Source organism: Oreochromis niloticus, linkage group LG11 (genome assembly GCF_001858045.2).
Source record: "Oreochromis niloticus isolate F11D_XX linkage group LG11, O_niloticus_UMD_NMBU, whole genome shotgun sequence".
Taxonomy (NCBI): domain Eukaryota; kingdom Metazoa; phylum Chordata; class Actinopteri; order Cichliformes; family Cichlidae; genus Oreochromis; species Oreochromis niloticus.
The window spans coordinates 9,263,084-9,284,926 of record NC_031976.2 but is presented as its reverse complement, the minus strand read 5'-3'; the positions used below and the strand labels follow the sequence as shown (position 1 = coordinate 9,284,926).

Sequence of the window (21,843 nt, the reverse complement as noted above, 5' to 3'; positions counted from 1 at the left end):
TTTATTTTCCATGCACTGTTGTTACTTGGAGGCCTCTATAGTGTGACCTCTAGTGTTAATGTATCAAGTTCCCCGTTTCAACTACAGAACTCTACATACTAAGCAATTCTCAAACTCTGCCATTGTGTAAAACATCCAGCAACAATATGCTACCATGCTTGCATAAACATTTAGTACAAAACCTCAGTGTGTATGTACTGCCTGAGCAATTACCATGGCTGTAGACTCTTCAGTCAGTTGAAATCAATTGCTCAATAACTGTATGTAAGACTTATTATTGTTACTTTGTAGTTACCAGAGGCTTTGTATGTAACTGAAAAGTGCTAATGGCATTTTCCCAATTAGAGAACACAAGTGAGTAAAAAAACTGTTTCAAAAATAATTTATTATTGAATTAGACTTTCGGGAGTCCCCACTGTGATGCTCAGGAGGTTAAATAGGTTAGTCTGTGGAGGGGAGGAATGTTCTTATTGTCTAAAATCAGTGCTTATGCTCATGACTCAATGGGTTAAGAATTTGTCCTCATTCCTTCTCCTGTATTGCTTTTTTCCCTCCTTTCATGATCAAGCAGACGGCGCTCACAAGGAGAAAAGCGGACTTGTGCTTCTACTAACCCTCTCAAATCATCATCTAGATCTAACTGCTTATTCAAAGTAGAAAACTCATTGGAATGAAAAGGACAGCTTCAGGTTGTAGTAGTTACCAGCTAGTAATACTGTATAGTCTTCTCATTTTAACATTTTTCTCATTTTTTTTTCCTTTTGCATTGCCTTTCATTTCCTCGTCTGCCATTCTTTCCTCACCCTTGCCTAGCTTCTGCTCCTGCTTGCTCCCCTCCTCCTCCTCAGGACCCTTCTTCTCTGGGTCTCAGCTGTTGCATTTATGAAAACAAGACACTCGATTATGTTCAACTCATCGTTGTCCAAGCTCTGTCGGAAACCTCATAATTCCAGCACGGCTTACATCGACCCAACAACTTCTGATACGAGGCTTGAAGGATGATTGCACTTTAAAGGTGTGTGCGTTGTGTATTGTGTCAGTTGAGCTGGGGTTGGTGGACAATTGATCACCATGATTGGCTTGCAAACAACAAGTTGCCATTCTAAACATGAGTCATACGGCTGTCCAAGGGGAGCAGGCTGATTGGGTTATTCAATGCCCTGGTCCTGCTGTGGTTAAATCTGAAATGGAAGGGGTCTAAGTGTCAGTGCTGATTCTGTTTTGCCTGTTGAACATTACAGGTAATGACATTTTTGCTTGGACACAGTGTGTCACTTGGTCACTGAGATCTTTTTAAAGGTAGAAGAGGGGGGGTCAACTAAGAAAGACCTTTGATGTTTACCCTGGGTTTTACACATAAGAGACAAAATTCTTAAAACCTCCCAAAACACCTTACTTCTAACTCCGCTTCTTACTATTAAGCCCCAAACCAAAGTTTCATTTATTTCAATTAGTATTTTGTTTGCGTGTGTGTGTTGTTCTTTGTGCTACTGACACTGATTTCAAGTGGGATAGGGTTTGATGCATATTATTATTATATACGGTTGTCTTTTCTTGCTGCTGCTCCCAGTGTTTTATTTCTTTTGAGGGTTTTCGCTAATGCTAGCTACTCCACGACACAGGTATTGTTATAAGCTAGTTTGAATATCAGGTGAAACCAAGTTAGAGATTTTATTTTTGAGAGACTGAATCATTGCAGTTCGTTGCATAATGGTATTCTGTGCCCATGCTGATTCGGCCAAGCCAACCTTTTTGCGTATTTATTTTTGTTTTTTAGACATTTTTTAAGACAAATTAAAATACATTTTTACTAATTATATGTTAAAATTGTTATTGTTATGGCAGCTTATTCAAATCATATAATGGTGATAATGCCTCAGACCCACTACAAATTAATTTCAGATGAACTGAATAGTTTTATTTTGGAGGTTGAAGGAGCTGTATAGTTTTCTTATTTTTCTCCCACCCTCTTTCTTCTATCACCCTTGGGTATTGAGATTGCAATGAATTGCTGCCAACTGTATTGCTGTTAAAGGTGAGTTCCCTGAACATAAAACCAGGAAAGTCTATGAACAGCTTTAACCACAACCACTCTACCATATATAAAGGGTGGCTGTAGCTCAGGAGGTAGAGCAGGTCATCTACTGATTGGAAGGTTGGTGGTTTGATCCCTGTTTCCTTCAGTCTCCAAATATCCTTGGGCAAGATACTAACTATGCATCCATTGAAGTATGAAGGTGTGAATAGTGGATAGAAAGAATAAAAGAAAGTGTGAACTGGTGAATGTGGCATGTTGTATTAAGTGCTTTGAGTTCTCTGGGAGAGCAGGAAAGTGCTATATAAGAATCAGTCCATTTACCAATACAGCTGTAGGTTAGATGCAAAATTAAGGCTTTTCAATGTAATTAATAAAATTATATATTTTAATTTATTTATGTTTTAAAATGTTTTTATTGTACTTTATTTTATAAATCTTTAAGCTTTAAGCTCTCACTGCTGTCTTATCCTTGGGCCAGAAAAGATTAGGTGCTTATGTTATACAGCTATAATGTATCTGAATCAAGAGGATGATAACGATGCTGAAGGTGCATGCATCTGGGAATAAGTGTTGCAATATTGTATTTGCTTTTTACCCCCCTCACACTTACATGGATATATGATGGGTGAGAGAGGAGGAGGAAGACATGAAGCTTGAACGAGGAGGGAGGGAGGAGAGTGACGGTGATGGGGGGGTGTCGTTGATTGTTTCTCATATTTCAAGAGTGGTCCCGCAGACAGATCGCCATACAAACCCACAGGGTGCTCGGGGCTCTGTGTGTCTGTCAGTGGAGCCAAGGAGGGTGGGAGGGCTTTCTATAACTCATAGATTGCCAGTTCCTCATTTTTTTCTCTCTTAATTATATCTAATATTTTCCTCTTAATCTTAAAAAGCTTTTCCCGCCTTCTGTTTGTCTCTTGCTTTGAGTCTAACTTATCAAGGAGGGTCTGCGTAAATATGATCAGCATCAGTTTACAGCACACTAAAGAACATCAGCACTGGAATTAAATCCAAACTGACATCGGGGTTCAGCTATTATTTCTAAAAGGTAAGAATTTCATTTTGTAGTTTAAAATGTTTTGTGCTTTGTAACTCCGTATTTCCCTGTATTAATAGCATTAAGTTTTATCCTATGTTGTTAGTAAAAAAAAAAAAAATTTTGGATTTTTTGCATTTTATTTACAATAATTTGATCCTTTTGAAAAGATTTAGACAAAAACAAAAAAACAAAAAGAAAAAAATGAAAATGGCAATTTTGGGCCTAATATTGTGTTTTATTTCACATAAAAAGTATTTTTGTGAAATAATTTTTAACCAAAATTAAATCTGGAGTACAACATGTTGGTAGATAGCGTGCATCCATACTAGGCCATTCTGCAAGTAAAATGGTTGTAAGCACTTGTGAAATAAAATGAGCATGCTGTGATGACCTTGTAGACATGCTCCCCCATCCCTTCTTGTTACCCTCAGTCTGAATCAAATCACTCTCAGTTGTGTTTTCTCTCTCTTTCTTATGCCGCATTTAAATTTTGTAAAAAAATATATATTTATGCTACAGTTTCAGTGTTTAAAAGCGTCTCATTATATTGTTCTTAATCCTTAATTTTCATCCCAGTGATCCTTTTGATGATTTTTATACTTGCATCAAAAACCTTATTCTTCACAAACGGAATATAAAAAAAACCTTCCTTTTTTTCTGTCTTATTTTGTGCTCAAGACTCGTCAGCTTTACCTACCGAGATTTCACCTATTACCATTTTACACCGTGATGTCCTCAGTTGTAGCCCCAGAAAAACCCACCTCCAACACGATGGGTCCAAAAGAGGTCGGTACACATCTAAGACACGCAGTGCTGTTACTGTGCAAAGGTCTCAGTTTATGAAATGACTGCATTTGCTCTCTTATCTTTGTCAGTCTTTGTATTGTACTAAACTATATAGTGGAAAAGACATTTAAAAAAAACAAAAAACCCTAACTGGTAGTGCATAACATGAATGCCTGGTAAGTGCAGTGTAAAGATTAGTATTATAAAATATGATGCTTTTTTTTAAAGAATGACAAAAATGGTAAAAATAGTACAAATAATAGTATTTTACAGTACATTTTCTAATACATCACCATGAATAACATGTTTTAAGGTGTTTGTAATATTCCATTCTGTGTTATGCATGGTTGATTTTAAACTTGGTGACCCTTCAGGTGGAGCTGATACTTGTAAAGGAACAAAATGGGGTTCAGTTCACATCGACCACCTTAGTGACTCCAACTCCGACTCAGACTAACCCCAGTGGGGAGGAAGAGAGGGAGACCTGGGGAAAGAAAATTGACTTCCTCCTGTCGGTGATCGGATTTGCTGTGGATCTGGCAAATGTCTGGAGGTTCCCTTATCTCTGCTACAAAAATGGAGGAGGTGAGACTGATGAAGAGACTGACGTGAGGAAGCTGTGTTTTTTTTTCCTTTCTTTCTTTCTTTTTTTTTGCCCCAGTCCGGGGGATTAGTCTGCCACATTGAGAGGGGTAGGAGGGCATAAACATGGTGACTATGTTGAAAGCAAAGGCAAATAAGAAAACTAATGAAACAGAGAGAGAAGAAGGGGGAGAAAAGGAGGAATTAGTTACAGGCTAGAGTACTTTATGCATGCATGTACTACATGCACATATTTGTGTGTGCTTCAGATCTGTGTGTATGATGGCCGCTGTTTTCGTCTTATTTCAACCCTTTACAGAGATCAAAATAGGGGAAAAACCACCACAGCTGTTCTGAATAGATTAGCTCTAACAATCAGTGTCACTAATTATGGCTGTTTAACATAGAGCTCTCATTATGTTTAAGAGCTGTAAATGATACTGCAGCTATGGTCAAGGCTAACACACAGCCTTTCACGTCGCTAAGTCTAATATGTATGTAAGGAAATATGACAAATGTTCTGTCAGAGGCATAAACTTTATCTTCAAAGACAAACTACACTTTTATATATGAGCCCCCTCTTTTGAAAATTGTGTTTTCATTTTATGAGAATAGTCAATTATTGGAGTAAAGAGGGTAAAAGGAACCTGTCAATCATACAGTGGCAGTTTAACGTGGAAAGAAAAATTTTAAAATACTAAATACTACATTTTCATAATCTGCGTTGACATTTACAGGTGTGAACATGTCTGCAAGACATAAGTAAATAAATGTATTTATTTTTAAAATTGTGTGTGTGTGTCTGTGTGTGTGTGTGTGTGTGTGTGTGTGTGTGTGTGTGTGTGTGTGTGTGTGTGTGTGTGTGTGTGTGTGTGTGTGTGTGTGTGTGTGTGTGTGTGTGTAGGTGCATTTCTGGTGCCGTACCTGTTTTTCATGGTGATAGCAGGCATGCCTCTCTTCTACATGGAGCTGGCTCTGGGTCAGTATAACAGAGAGGGGGCAGCAGGAGTCTGGAAGATATGTCCCATATTTAAAGGTAGGAAAATGTGTGAAGGTAAAATCAAATGTGACAGACACTTACTCACATATGCAAACACTCAAGGATATTCGCACACCCTCTTAGGAATATAAGAAATGTATCATGGGACGAGTTGCATTTTTCTGTATGTCCATCTGCCTACATGGCTGTCTGTCTGCTAACATTCTCCCTTTAATCTCTACGTGTCTTTCTGTCTGCTTGTCTGCCCACATGCCTGCCTGTCCACATGCCAGTCTCTTTTGTCTGCTTGTCTCTGAGCTGAGCAGCGACAGGCATTGTTTATCCTCCCCGGAACATCAGGTTCTGCTGGCACTCACATGGAAAGCAAATGAAAATTGGGCTTTTAGACTTTTATTCTGATTGTCCGCATCCTTTTGTGTCACCCAGTGGCAGGTAACACTGGCTGACGCTTGTTCTGGGTACTTTTCAACACACCGTTAAGCAAAGCGCAGTTCAGGAGAAATGCCATCCAAACATACACTAATGGAGAAACAAACATGAAGTCCGATTCACGTTTCTAAGCAAAGTCATGTGTTGAAAATATAATGATACACTTTACTTGGCTCTGTTTTTTACGCTTTTTAAACAAGCTTTAATTTGTGTGCATTCATCCGTCGCTTTCTCTGAATTCCCTTTGATTTTTTAGAGGAAGTTACCTCTGATAACAGCAGACCATCTGTTGCTCCACAGTAAGAAGCCATAAGGCTGTCTTGTGTGGCATCGTGCCCTTGTTGGTCTGAAGGTGGCCTGCAGTGTGTACGTGTTGCTTCATGTTTTTCCTGTATGTGTGTTCCTCAGAGCATGTGCCGTCTGTCAGGGACCACACAGAGTACGTTGACGTTCTAATCACACGCTTCAGTCTCTCTCTGTCTCTCAGCAGGGGGATAACAGTAATTATTCAAATACACGTACACATGCCCGTATTGACAGTAATTATTCTGATCAAAAAGCTGGTTTCCTCCCAGGATCAATCCATTTGAAGAAAAAAGGACTTGGAAAGGGTTGGTGAAGGGAGATTGAGAGATAGCACGGCCGCATGTGGCGCTAATAAGAGACATGGCTCCTTGGACAAATATCACATCCACATTACAAAGAAATCAATAAGGCACAGTTGCGGTTATGCTTCCTAGCAAAGGTTAACAATTAAATACAGCCTTAGAAGAGTGGACATTGTTTCAGATTTACAGAAAGGGTAGATGGATTGATAATTAAGGCATAAAGAGGCAGCGTTTGAAGGTTGTTTCTTTTTTTTGTGAGACTGCCGGCATGTAGCACTGGCTGCACTGGCTACTCTGGCTACTGTATATTCACAGTGACCCAAAGATTGTGCTTTATGGTGTGCACTAACAATATGTTACGTCTGGTCACGAGAAAGACAGCAATATTATTAGTATTAGTAGTAATATTCTTCAGTATTGTATCTTTAGTGTCTTCATAATTTATGTTTCCCTCAACAGGCGTAGGCTTTACAGTGATCCTCATCTCCCTCTATGTTGGTTTCTACTATAATGTCATCATCTCATGGGCAATGTTCTACCTCTTCTCCTCATTCACTGGCGAGCTACCGTGGGTCCATTGCAACAACACGTGGAACAGTCCAAACTGCTCTGACTGGGCTGACAATGGCTCAGTCAGTGACATTTACAAAGCCACCCCGGCTCAGGAGTATTTTGAGTAAGTTGGCCTGATCTTCAGCTTTAGCACACTATTTGTAAGGAGTAAAAAAGGTTGCTTAGATAGTCCTGCACATGTCTACTGCATGAGGTATGATGGGTTTGGTTGCAGTGCGGTAATGGAATGCCTTTGCAGCCTAAATAGCTGAGATATATTATCACAGAGAATCAGAAATGCACAGTTTGGCTGCATTTAGCCAATGCTGCCTTCCTTTATGAAGCTGACCAGGTGTCTCTTATTTCAGCAAGTGAAAGGGGCTGTTCTGCTGTGACAGATGCAGTATTTCATCCACGTTAGATAAAATGGCAGTGGGCTATTTATGCAAAACCACCTGCAGACAATTTGACTATATCAGCTGAAAATTGGCTGATCTTATTTAGTCTCATCTGTTAGGCTGCCTCTAAATTTATGGATCAAGGCAAAAACAATATCCACTGAATTTAGTCTTTAAGGTGACACATGCTTGGTAACTATCTAGAATAAAGTAGGCTTTGAATGTTGTCACCTGTAGGCAGTTTTCCCATCTTAGCTGCCATTTGTGATAATGTAATTTATTATAATGCATTATTTTCAGCACTTGCAACAGATGTAGCAACACTTGGTGCAGCATCTGGTCAGAAAGCCTGGGGTCTCAAATCTCCCTTTAGGTGAAGCTCAAGTATCATCTTTCAGAAACAGGGATTGGATGTAAAGCCAGTCTTATGAAGGGTATCTGGAGCCTGGTTTATACTTCAGTTTCTGAAATGAATAATAATATTATAATGATATTGACAGAACGTTAGTCATTTTAATCTTGATTCCAGCAGTTATTATGATTACATCTAGAATCAGTAAACCCTGAATATCCTACTCAGTACATATTGTACTGTATGTACTTTAGTAGGATGTGTGTGTTTTAGTAATGGGATTTTACTTCCTGTAGTTCCTATGGAACATATTTAAACACATATTTATTAGGTGTTGATAAATTTTCATGACAGAAATAATAAAATAGGTGATTTTTTTCTTTTTAAATGTATGGAGAGAAGTCAACAGTCTTGCATATGTTCTTTTTATTCTTTTTCTTAAGACGCTAAGCTCTCATCAGGAAAAAAAAGGGAACCCTTTGGGTTGAGTGCAGTAACTATGGTGACTAAAAAAACTCAGAAATTAGGTACAATGTTAAGCCCAGTGCAGACGATGGATTGGTGTCAACAATGTGTGACATGAAATTATGGTGACAGCTTTTTAGGCCAGTATTCTTGAGCTCCTCCTGTCACTTCACCCCTCTGCTAAGTGAAGTCTGTCTAAATTTGAATGTGCTCATACATACAAGACAGTCAGTGTACACTAAATGGTGATTTAGGAGTCACCATGCCTCTTGCTTGAATGTTCTCCTTTCTCAGAAGGGCAGTACTCCATATTCAGGACAGTAACGGCATTGATGACCTGGGTCGTCCACGTTGGCAGCTGACTTCCTGTCTAGCTGTGGTTATTGTTCTGCTCTACTTCAGTCTCTGGAAGGGAGTCAAGACTTCTGGCAAGGTAACATATAAGATAGCAGACATTAATTACTGTTATATTTGAAAAAATAAATATTTAAGTGAGTCATGGTGCACAGTGACTTTAACAGCGTAGCAGTCAAATGCAGTATCATCTTTAAATGCATGATTGTTTTGCATGCATGTATCTTTTCTTGTGTGTATCGCGCGCGTGTGTGTGTGTGTCTGGGTGTACCTTGTGTGACTCTTTCAGGTTGTGTGGATCACAGCCACCATGCCCTATGTGGTCTTGACTGTGCTGCTGCTCCGCGGAGTCACCCTGCCTGGAGCCATTGATGGCATTAAGGCCTACCTCTCCGTGGACTTCCTAAGACTCTGTGACGCCAAGGTGAGCGCCAAAAGAAGAAAGAGGAGACACAAGTGAAGTGAGAGTGACAGTGTTCCACAAGAAGAAGATATAGTATGAGGGGAAATACTATGGCTTTATTTACATTTTCACTTGTATTTCCTGTATCTAATATTACACTTGCATGTAAAGAGACTCCAATACTAAAAAAGGAAGAGTGCACAACTATGACAATTTTTTAACATATCATGCTAATGTGCTTAACAGGAGTTTGTACATGTTGCTTGACATCCAATACAAAGCCAGTGTATAGGTCAAAACCAACACATACTGCAACAACTAACGCTCGATAAATTTAAAGTCCTCGAGGCTACAAAATTAAAAATGATAAAGCATCATCAAAGATCTATATGAATGATATTCTCATCAACCCAAAATGTGATATAATGTAATCCAAGAAAGTATACAGCTATATATAGCTGTAGATTTGTTGGCATAGTTATAGATTTTCTGAGATGAATAATCAAAAAAACAAAAAGCAAAACAACAATGAACTCAGGAAAAAAAGGGTAGAAAATACAGGCTGTATATAAAAGATGGAAGTGGCCTTCAATAAAAGGTCTGACTGTTTTATCTTAGTTATTTTATTTTAGTCTAGTTTAGTTTAATTATGGTCCCACAAAGAGTGAATTAGACAACAGACCTGCTCAAACAAAAAAAATGTTGACAAATAAAATTCTGAGCTCAAGTCCATGGAGCAAGAGAACCTCAAACAGCGATAACAGAAAAAAAACCAAACAAAAACAAACAAGAAACATAACATGAGCATCAGATGCTACTATTGCAATCCTCTATGTCTACTGTTAAATTAAGCCTTTCATTTTATTGTGCCAAAAGCCTGAATGTGGAATTATTTCAGTGCAAGTAAACACAGCATTGTTTTAATTGCTAACTTTCCTGGAGGCAATAAAGATTTGAGAAAAGTACTTGTGTCACTCATTTCAAATATTTTTCTTATCCATGAAACTTCCTATCACAATTTAAATATCTAATTTAACTTAACACTAGGTGTTGAGGGTCCCAATAAATACACATGCGTGACTAAAGGATTCAGTTATGATAGCGAAAGCAAGAAGGACAGAGATTGAGAGATGCACGGGAGCAATTGGAGAATTAGATTAGATAGATGCATGGAGCAGTAATTTGCAAAATTACCCCCCGTATTCACAAGCGTCTTTCATCTGCTGCTGTTGAATGAGTTTCCTGCAATTATCTCTAATAATGGCTTTTTTCCTCTCCTGTGCCTTTTGTTTGCCGCTTCACACAAGTGCGCTTGTTCTTTCTCTCCCCAGGTCTGGATTGAGGCAGCAACGCAGATCTGTTTCTCGCTGGGAGTGGGGTTTGGTGTGCTAATTGCCTTTTCCAGCTACAACAAATTCAGCAACAACTGTTACAGGTACGGATACATGGGGAGAGGCAGGTGGGAATTCACGGAGGCACACGGAGGTGGGGAAGCTGATTCTGCAAGCACACATGCAACATAAGCAGGTGAATTACAATAACCTTTGAAGCTCCTTGAAACCCTCTATGTCTTTGACGCCATGCTGCGCAGCAGACTACTTTAGATGTTACACCAATCAAAACTGTTGCACTCTTTGAAAATCATCTGCGTCCCACAGGTGGCTTTTATCTCCCCCTTTTTGCCCTTTACAAAAAATGCTTCTGATAACTAACACCTCGAGGATTCCATAAAAGCATAAACTCACTTTTCACGTACCATTTAACCTTAAGAAGGTTATTACTGTTTTGTTCATTTTGTTTTCTGTTTTTTTTTTAAATGAAAAGAAGAACTCACCAGTTTGTCACATGATGCAAGATACTGAAAATCTGACAGAGCAATCTATAAGATCAGTCAAAGGTTTCCTAAGCTGTTTCACTTCCCAGACTCATTGCAGATGTCAAGCCTGTACATATTTTTTTTTTTTTAAAGTACATCCCTGACTCACAACTGGTCTGGTCAGTTATGTAGATATTGACTGTGTGCTGGCTGATGACATATTGACAAAGTGTTTTACATTCTTATTATGGACTCTCGTGTTTCCGCCTTTTTTTATTGATCCAGGGACGCCATCATTACCAGCTCCATTAACTCTTTAACAAGTTTCTTCTCTGGATTTGTGGTTTTCTCCTTCCTTGGGTACATGTCCCAAAAGCACAACGTGGCTCTAGACAAAGTTGCAAGAGACGGTATGATTGTTTACTGTTGATTATGCAAAGCGTTGTAAACTGTTTAATTTTGAGTTTAAAATGTCATAAAACAGACAGGAAGGCTGTAGGTTGTTGATTTTGGCTAGAACAAAAACATCCATTTTTGTTCTACCTCCTCTTTTACTTTTATTTTGTATTTGCTACAAGGGGAAATAGTTTGAGCACTACATTTTGTTTTGCGCTGCTGTTCACCTTTACCCTTTTTTCATGGTTTTTCTGCTCTTTTAGGTGCTGGATTAGTGTTTGTGATTTACCCCGAAGCCATTGCAACACTACCCGGGTCATCAATTTGGGCAGTTATCTTCTTCATCATGCTGTTGACTCTGGGCATTGACAGTGCAGTGAGTATCCACACAGACACTCAGTTACATCCCTTTGGTCAGCCAAATAACATACCTTTTCTGTGCCAAATTACTGTTTTTCATTACTCTCAAATATATAGTCTAGGAACTGTAACCATCCAAGCATCGACGTCCATCTTCAGTGACTTAACAGCTCAGGACTGACTTTTTCTTTCTTTCTAACTGCTGTGTTTTTTGTTGTAGATGGGTGGCATGGAATCAGTGATCACGGGGCTAATTGATGAATTCAAATTCCTCCACAAGCACAGAGAGCTGTTCACCCTCTTTATTGTTGTTGCCACTTTTCTCATATCCCTCTTCTGTGTTACAAATGTAAGTCTCTTAGTGGAGAGTCTGTGTTTAATCGCATGCACATCATGTTAGTGTGCTAGTTATAATTTATCATTGCACTGTGCTTAAACACTAGTGATTGCATACATACAGACATAATATCTGTAAGAGAGTCTAAAAACAAGGTAACAATAGAAAACTTACAGGCATTATTTTCTTTCTCTCCTCTGTCCTCTTCCTCTCCAGGGAGGGATGTATGTGTTTACTCTGCTGGACCACTTTGCAGCAGGAACATCGATTCTGTTTGGAGTGCTTATTGAAGCCATCGGCATAGCGTGGTTCTATGGTGAGAAAGATGGACTGAAGAACAGAGGCAGGGGGATGATTTTTTTTTCATGGCCAACAAAGCTGATGCTTTATTAAGGGTTTGATGAGAAATCTGTTCGCATAGGTTATCTGTGCCTCAATGCAACATATTTCTATTAGATGTAAGAATACTGCTGCAAGACGATCCATTCCGACTGGCCACTTCACTCTCTGACCAAATCTCTACCCAAGCCACAAGCATATACAGTACCTGTGGTGCTTGCAAGATGGAGCCGAATTCTAACCATTGCCAGTGTGAATCTTTGTGCTCACTCAGCAGTGTTGAAGAACTCTAGAAAGAAAATTGTATCTTGGGAATGGGCAGGAATCAGCTGCCTGATATCTAGATTGCAGGCTCTTGTGTGCAAGTCAAACTCTCTCCATGTGACCAGATTCTTATGATACTCCATTTAACATAGTTTTTGTCAATAACAAATTAAATTATTTGTGAATGATATCAGACAGAGGAAGGCAATAAAGAAATGTATTATATTTACATGGTAAGAGGCACTGTATGGAAAGACACCTCTAGTTTTGGTAGGTGCTCATGAAGACAAATATTAGACCCCAGTGTGCTCTTTAGTGACCTCTTGTGGTTCTGTAGATAATTGCAGTAATGGTAGCCATCTGGGTTTTCCCCCCCAGAAGGAAGGGGTCAGCCTATGTGTGTTTGATTTTTTTCATGGATTTTCACCTACAGCAATAACAGCTTAAAAGAAAAACAAGCAAATTAAAAAAAATAACAGTAATTGAGTGGAAATTCTAGACCCTTATTCGGAAACACCACCAGACAGAAAAACAAATTAAAGGTCAGAGACTGAGTTTCTTGTCTAATGTCTAATAAGTATGACTATGAAGAGGTGCATAAAGGACTAAATACTAAGCAGGCCCCAGGCAATGAGGTCAGCATATTGCCCCACTTTGGTGGGTCCTGACCTTGGCAAGTCAGATAAATCAAGCCTAAGGCTTTAGGGGGCCTTTTTTCTGGCTCTTTTCCCCCCCAATACTCATAACTGCTGACAGGAATGCTTGACCCCGGCCACTGTGGTCTTTTGATCTGCACTCCACTGCATAAGTACATTTAGCAGTGAGGAATACCTGGCGGTCGTTCCGGATCTATTCCTCTGCGGTGAGAGATGCCTTCAGGACAGGAAGGCACAAAGGGAAAATGCAGCCAAGGAATAAGAGAAGCAAAATCATGACAAAGGTGAAAAATGGTGCAGCAGCTCATTATGGTTAGCTTTGCAGAATGACGTTGGTTAATGCAAATAGTTTAATGGTATGCTGTATTTTTGCCGTTTTTACTGATACCTGATAACCTCTGGTATTACAGGTTTTTTGTATTAGACTTAACTTTCAATTTAAATGTATATACATGGAGCATGAACACACACCCTGCTTTGATAATGCTCATACCAAAATTTCTCTTGGAATTGTGCAGAGAGAAAGACAGAGAGATTGTTCTTCTTATGCTCCAAGCTAATATACACTACTGTAACTATGCTTTTCTTTAACCATGTCATGATAATATTGAGTATTTCTTTGTGTTTTAGGAGTGGACCGTTTCAGTGATGACATTGAGGAGATGATTGGCCACCGACCAGGCAGGTACTGGAGGCTGTGCTGGAAGTTTGTCAGTCCCTGCTTCCTCCTGGTGAGTCATACTAACCCCAGCAAGTGAAAGTTAAAAAATGTCAAATCAAAAGATGCATAAAACTCAGACTGTAGTTTGATCTGATTGTCCTCTCATCAGTGAGTGTTTTTTTTTATCATGATAACCAAACAAAGTTTGACTTATAAACGGAGAATTTAGTTTTCCACAGACAAAATATGACCTCAATACCAGAAATAAAATGCAAAAGGGAAAAAGCACGTTTAATTTTGCATTAAACAAAAATCAACAGAGCTGCTGAATGAATAAAGTAGCTATTCAACCCCCATACATTAACCCTATCATTATCTCACTGCTTAGCTTTTTATTCACATTCACACTGAGTATAAATCAGATTCTTCACATCATTTTTTCTCACAGTATCCTCTCTGCTTATGTCTAGCAGTACACTCACACGACTATATGTCAGCAGCAAAACACTGTTACTACAGCATCTTCTTCCAAATACCTACACAAAGGAAACCACTTCAATGGATATTATTATTCCCTAGTCTCTCATCTTTCTTGGGGTGGCATGTGATTCACTCATCATGGGAATGAATGATTGAGTTCATTTCTTACTATGCTTTCCATTTTAACATCAGCCACAAGTGTTGTCTTGCAATAATCTTACCTCCTTTTATTCAGTGGTTTTTCAGGTCTCGTGTGTTCATAAATCTCTTTCCCATAGTTCATGGTTGTGGTGAGCTTTGCCACATTTAACCCTCCAAACTATGGCTCCTACATGTTTCCTGCATGGGCTAACATGCTTGGGTGGTGTCTGGCCATGTCCTCAATGACCATGGTGCCTCTCTATGCCATCTACAAACTGTGCACACTACCTGGAAAGTTTTGCGATGTAAGTCTATAAGCTCCAAAATCTTTTCAGATGATTCTTATCCATACTAATCTTCCATCTTTAGCTGCCTTTGTCATGATGGAGCTCTTTCATTATCAATTAAGTGGAGTGTTTGACAAGAGTGAATTGCTCTTTTCCCTTGAACAGAGATTGGCTTATGCCATCACCCCAGAGACAGAGCATCATCTGGTAGACAACGGGGAGGTCCGGCAGTTCACTGTAAGAGTTAATTCGATCATACTTTATGGTAATTTGCACGGGAGCGCAGTGCTGTGATTTATTTCTTTGACATATTGCACTTTTTTCCCCCCACAGTTGCATCACTGGTTGGTGGTCTGAGGGCTACAGAGAGAGTGGGAAAGAGAGAAAAAGAGAGAGAGAGAGTGCGAGAGAGAGGATGACTGCATGGACACTGAGTGAATGCATGCACAGTAAATGTCCAAGGAACAAAGAAGAGGAGAGCAGTTTATTTAAAAACAATGATAATGGTGGTGGGAAGTTTAAAAGTGCCAAGAAAAAAAACACACACACACAATGAAATCGTAGTGTTCTTTAATTTTCTGTGAAGCTGTGCATTGGACATCTCCACCATTTAATTACTGCTAGTGAATGGGATTCAGTCAAACAGTTCATGTGGTGTTCAGCCTGCTCCTTTCCATAAATGCAAAAGTCCCTGAATGCAGCTTGCTAAGTATCAGTGTGAGAAATGTTCTTGGAATTTTTTGCATTAGCCATTCCCAATAACGACCAATGAAAGCTCCAAGAAAATGAATGCAGTATGTTTTAATGCGCATGGATATTTGTCAACATGACAACTGTGGAAGATGTTGAGGTGCTACACACAACAATATCACGATTTATTTATGTTGGTTTGTTTCATTTTCAGTTAGCTGATAAAGTTCAAACAGCATGTGGCCTTTACTTTCATTACCTTCATGTTTTTATTGTTGTTATTGTTCTGGGTGAAAAATCTTCAAATATTCAGCGGTTAGAAACAATTGAAATACTGAGCGCTCAAAGTTTTACTGAATCCCAGTCCATATTACGTTAACGTCGCTATATATCTGTTTGCTGTTTCTGTTAAAAGACTGTTATGAGGTTAGGATTCCTGTAGAACATATTTCACCAGGTCTTTCCTTTAATTCCAATTCCAATATTTCATTAAACTAAAATGACATCAGAGTAAAAATGAGCTTTTACTCTGAGCTCATTCACGAACATAAAGGACCGAAAACATTTCACTTCTCATCACAACGTTATTCTTTAAGTTAAAAATCACAAAATACGCTGAAGATGAAACTGTCATTTATTACAGCTGCCCTGGAGTCACATGAGCTCAACACCAGTTCTAAAGTTTAAAAGAACGTACCGATAGACAAAAAAAAAAAAGCATTAGCCACGCTGCTGATTTAATCGACCAAAGAGCACAGTGAGTTAAAATAATTTCAGATATCTCATCATCTAATGAGAATATTTTGCCAAGGGACGTACTTTCTTTTAAACTGTACACAGCTCATCTTAGAAGATCATTAACTCTTCACACATTGTAACAAATCGTGTCCCCACCCCTTCCTCAAAAGTTTCAGGTTGTGATTTGGCGACAATGACTGTCACATTTCCTCCAGAAAGCATAAAGCTTTAATTTCATAGTTTACACAGTCTTAATCTGTATTTCAAGACTGTTTGAAAGCTGCTTTTTATTGAACTTCAAATAAATAGTGTGTAATGTAACAAACTGATATATCTGTGTAAGTAAATGTAATGTAGAGAGCCTTGTATTGTACTGTATGATATTAAATAACTAACCGCAAACACACAAACACACATATATCCATGTAAGATTACATACATTTTCTTCCTCTTGCAAACTCTTTCTGTTTAATCAGAAAACAAGTAATCCTTCCCAAACAGGTCAATGATGACTTGTTATCACTCCTTATGGTACATGTAACACTATGTCCCAAATTGTATGCCTGTGCTGCTGTACTGTGCCTTGTGGTGTTTACAACTGTATAATTTTGTTTTGTACTGTCAAATAAAGTATAATTAATTCAATTTAAATATACGTCATTGTTTTCTCTTTTAAACACCAACGACAACAATAATAATACTTTCTTTTCCTTTCTTTCTGGCACTGTGATCGCTTTCTAGAAGTTAGCACCTATAAAAATTAGATATTTTTTAAGTAACTGCTGATCAGTGAAGCTATTACTTCAATATTAAATAAAAATGATGTAATCTGGTATGATCATTAGGAGCACAAATGTCAGGGTTCCACTCGAACAATTTTGTGCTCGAAAACCAGAAGGTTTATTGATCCCTCATAATGTTGTGTTCGGTATTCCAAAAGAGACATTTTAGCCATCTACCCTCCAGGCATGTCTGTATTCAAGTGATTTATTCTGACTAAACAGATAACCACTAAACTGAAAAACATAAACACAGCCCACATGTTGTGAAAAGCACCGATAATTGAGCTCTTTCAAGATTGGTCAGCGTGACCCAGACTCTGTGGTGTTCATTACTGTACCAAGTGTGTTAGACAAATGGTTTCAGAGGCAGTCCACAGAAACATAATATTCCTTATCCACAAAGACAAACATTTGGGTACGATTGATGGTTAAAAAGCACGCTCTCTCAAAAGAGATCAAAAGTTTAACTTACTTGTTATTAAATGACACTGTAACGGTTGACTTGTCATTCAGAATGAAAAGATGATTAATTCACTGCAATTTCATTGTTAATTAGACTTTACTTAGTTACTTACTGTTTGCTAACTGATGTGTACTAATGATGGGAAGCACACATGTAACATTCTACATTCTGCATTTGTTAAAGATTCCCAGATGTTGTTGTTTTAAAATAAAGGTTTCATTAGTGTTCAGTGCATCTGTCCTCATTTCCAAGGCATCATAGTTTTATCAAAGCTTAGCATGTTTTAAAATTATTAAATTCATTTAAATGAGGAAATAGATCACCAGAGTACATGACATTTTACAATGTGTCATTATGTATTTAAAAAATCTAAGTCAAAATGCAAAAACAGTGTGTGAAAAACTAAGCACCTGGCTCCTACTTACCGTCTTAATTTCTATGGGAGCAGCAAGGGTGTGCTTAATTTTTCATGCAATAATTTTGCATTTTCGCTTAGTTTTTGTTAAATAAATGATGCCGTTGTTATGTATTGTTATTATGCAATTTTAGAACTTGCTAAAGGACAGATGATCTTTTTATGATTCCTCATATGTAAAATCTTAGAATCGACAAGGGGCACACTTTATTCTTACCCTGAGTGTATATATAAATACGTATGGGACACTGAGCATAATGAGGAAGTTCTGGGAATCAGAATATTTATCTTTAAATATTTAAATTTGGCTAGTTTGCCTTCAAGGTTATTTTGTCAGGCACGTAAAGAAGTCCTGCTCGTTAAGCAATTTCACCACAGACCTCAAACTTGCACCTAACAGCTTTTGCTCATGAAGAAACTAAATCATCATCCATTGCTGTCCATAAGAAGGTAGTGATCAATAGCACTATCACTGGTATTAATTAACTTCTACACATTATAGCTGGATAAACTGAAAACTACTACTACTGATGATGATAATGATAAAATCTGAAAATACAAGCAGGTACTATATATTCATGACATTGCCATCTATCCATGGGAACACAAGGTGGTAAATGAGAACTAGCAGGTATGACAGCGAAATTGATGTAAGAACTGGTCCTCAAATCCACAGCGGTAATTTGAAGATGGGAAACAGGTGTAGTAACTGAACCCAGGTGGCAAATGATTCAGCCACACCTCCAGGCAGAGCAGTTATTTAGGTTCTTTAGAGCCCCAGTGCACCATCTGTATGGGCAGGTCCATACTGCCTTAAGGGCAATGCAGGCAATATGGACCTGTAGGACAAAAGGAGGTCTGCACAGACCCTCATGCTAACCATCTCATAAAAGGAGGATGTGTACATTCTTCCTGATTCTTCCTCAGTTTCAAGAGTAGTTAAGACATGCTGCACTGCTATCAGTGGCTGAGTAGTAGACAGAAGTGGCAAAAGTACAGATGTTCTTTACTTAACTAGAACTAAGTGAAGAACATCTGTATTTTCCAATAAAAGTTGAAGTGCTGATTCAAGTGAAGTGAAAAAGTACAGGCTCTGAAACATACTCAAAGTAAGAAAGTAAAACTAGCTCCTTGAAGAACATTTCTACCACCTATTTTTATGCAAAGTTAACTGAACCGCATCAGAGTCTATTACATATTTATTAAATAAATAATGGCATGCCATCAATATTTCATATGGTGTGGTTCATTTTGATTTTATCTTATTTAAGGAAGAACTAAATGTTTGTTTATTTTAATTATGTCCTCATAAAACCATAGACAGAGAATGTACTTTCTTTTTACAATGAAGCTACCATTCCCTTTTCAAAGTCATTGGTAAAACTTACAGTCATACAGACTGGTTTAAGAAGTGTGTTAAAGCTCTATGATAAGTAAAACGTAGCAATTAGCAAATACTGCAAATACTGATTATTACACCCACAGTAATCTGAACTACAATAGACAACAGTTCCAGACCCTGACAGTTACTAACAGTGGGGAACAGATCATCATGTCAATCATATATCATATCATCATGAACCAAATAAATACATAAATAAATAAATAAAATAGACCAAGAAGACCCAGAACTGTTGAGTAGCTAGTCTCTTAATCCTCTGTCAAGGTCTCTTAAGTCGTTGGACTTTTATGGACTGTTGTAAAAGAAGAGGGGTTTTACACAGTGGTGAACAGGCTTTGCAAATCATTGCATTCAGTTTTCATTTAGATTTTAATTCATACATGAAATTATACTGTTGACCACAGCATAGTCAGATTTGTAAATAAACCCCCAGGCAAGGTATGGTGTGAAATTTTCAAACTAAATGCTCCTAGGTTATTTTAGAAAAGGAATTTGATGCTCAGAATACTCTCAGTTTTTTAAATTAAATGCCCCAAGAGAGTTGTAGAAATTCCTATAAGTATCACTTTTTCAATATAAAAACCTAAAATTGCTTTAATGCTGTGAAATTTTAAACATAAAACTCCCACTCCATCCATCCATCCACCCATTATCCTTGTCAGGGTGGCGGGGGGCTGGAGCTTATCCCAGCTGTTAAAACTCCCAGTTAACTTAAAAAAATGAAATGTTATCCTCAGAAATTGTTCAGATTTTTCAAAAATAAAAGCCTTCACTTATTTATCATTTTATTATGATTCCTTAATGTGCCAGGTATACAAAATAAAAGCACACATTTTTCTTAGTTACAGCACTTAACTGTTTTTGTATCAACTGCTGTCTCTACCGATCCTTTTTAGCCAGTCTATTTAAGGTTTTAACAACAAACAAGCACTTTTGTACATTTACATTTTATTTGATATGGAAGTAGATCCTTAATATACCTGAATTTCTATGTTTTCATGATGCCACCCTACCTCAGTTTCTTGCTAGTGTTATCAGGCAATGACAGATATTTGTCATCAAGTTTTTTCCAAATGTTGTCAAGCAAGGGCAATTGCAAAGCAATTTTGGCTGTGCAGGGATAGGGTTTAAAAGGTGCCATTATCACATCCGATAAACAACAGCAATTATGTATAATTTCATGTCTTGCCACTGATGTTGAGATTGAAAAAAGACATACATATACAGAAGGAAAGGTGGAAGAAAATGGAATTTTCTTGTTTTGATGTGCACTGTGCTTATATTATTTGGGCTTATTCTTGATATTGTGTCTAATGGGATATACACAGTCAGCATCTTTCCAGTCACTTTAACTGAAAACTGTGTAGACGTTGTGCAATGAAAGTCTTGAATAAACATTTCTTTTGAAAAAAATATGCTAGGAACATAATCATTTTTTCCAAATTAAAAAGAAGAGGTACTTTTAGCTGCTCCCTTATTTCCAAATGTTTGTTATTTCCTGATGCAGCCCTCTCATTTATGTAGGCTTGGAACCAGCATTAGGAGTATACTAGCCTGTGACCACCTGAGGCTGGGTTTGCATCTCCTCCCAGTCTCAAACTGGAGATCTTTTATGTTCAAAGAATAAACGAATCAATTTAATTTCATAGCATACAGAAAACAAATAAACAAAGCGGTCACTGCCTGTAGTTAATTGTACATTTGAGACAATACTCTATAACTTCGTATGTTATAAGAGTATTGCTAAATGCATCACGTTTTCATGCACCATACCATTGTACTACTATGGCATCACAGAATCAACAGAAGCAACCCTCAGTGAATGGATAAGTACACGAATTACTTTTTATTGCATAAAAATACTTTCTTCCGGCGTCTTATCTTGCAGGTGTGTGGTTATGATCCGTTATTTGGTGTCCACTGCCCTCTAGTGGTTGGAAAAGGGCACTACATGCAGCCCATCAGTGCAAGGTTACTTTTATATACGGTTCGGTTGCCAAAAAAAAAAAAAAAAGAGCACAGAGCTTACTCATTATGAAGAGCTCAAATAAAGAACCTAACCCATTTTAATATAACTGACTTCATATCCTGTCTACTATGGAGTGTTTAAAAATTTGATGCAAAACTTAGTGGTTTTTTGTTCCACTTCAAATTTCAGTATTCGGATCATAATCATAGTAGTGTAAGCTATTATTGGCCCAGGCGTCAATTCTCTTTGTAAATGAATTACACTTGATGCATCATCTTCTAAGGTAATGCACGCACTTACAAACGCTCACCTCCAATGTCACCAAAATGGCTCCAAAAAAGTACAACACGGTGGCTATATTTATTACATTTAGTTATATTTATTATATTTATTATACTTACTTGTGTAGAACTTTTGCTCTGAATTATCTGAAAGCTTAAAAGTTCACAGAAATCAACCACAGACAGTGCATTAGTAGTTGTTGGTCGTCGTCGTCGTCTTCTTCTTCTTATTAGTAGTAGTATCATTATTAATATTGGTTCTAATAGAAACATTGCATGCATTAATTAAAATGAATCAGGGGCTTTTGACTTTTGAGCAAAAGTACATAAGGTACACATATCTAGGTGCTGCGTTTCCAG

The 21,843-nt window shown here is 37.9% G+C and overlaps 1 protein-coding gene across 1 annotated transcript; it reads left to right on the top strand.

Annotated features, from left to right (window-relative positions):
* The first annotated feature begins 2,771 nt into the window (after nucleotides 1-2,771).
* On the top strand, nucleotides 2,772-16,822 carry slc6a3 (solute carrier family 6 member 3). Its single transcript, XM_019365004.2, has 16 exons — nucleotides 2,772-3,086; nucleotides 3,756-3,863; nucleotides 4,238-4,448; nucleotides 5,350-5,481; nucleotides 6,942-7,158; nucleotides 8,544-8,682; nucleotides 8,893-9,027; nucleotides 10,338-10,441; nucleotides 11,108-11,232; nucleotides 11,482-11,594; nucleotides 11,799-11,927; nucleotides 12,132-12,231; nucleotides 13,805-13,905; nucleotides 14,594-14,761; nucleotides 14,909-14,980; nucleotides 15,077-16,822. Exons 2-16 carry the CDS (start codon nucleotides 3,807-3,809, stop codon nucleotides 15,098-15,100), a joined length of 1,827 nt encoding a protein of 608 aa, XP_019220549.1. The 5' UTR covers nucleotides 2,772-3,086; nucleotides 3,756-3,806; the 3' UTR covers nucleotides 15,101-16,822.
* Nucleotides 16,823-21,843: the final 5,021 nt, after the last annotated feature.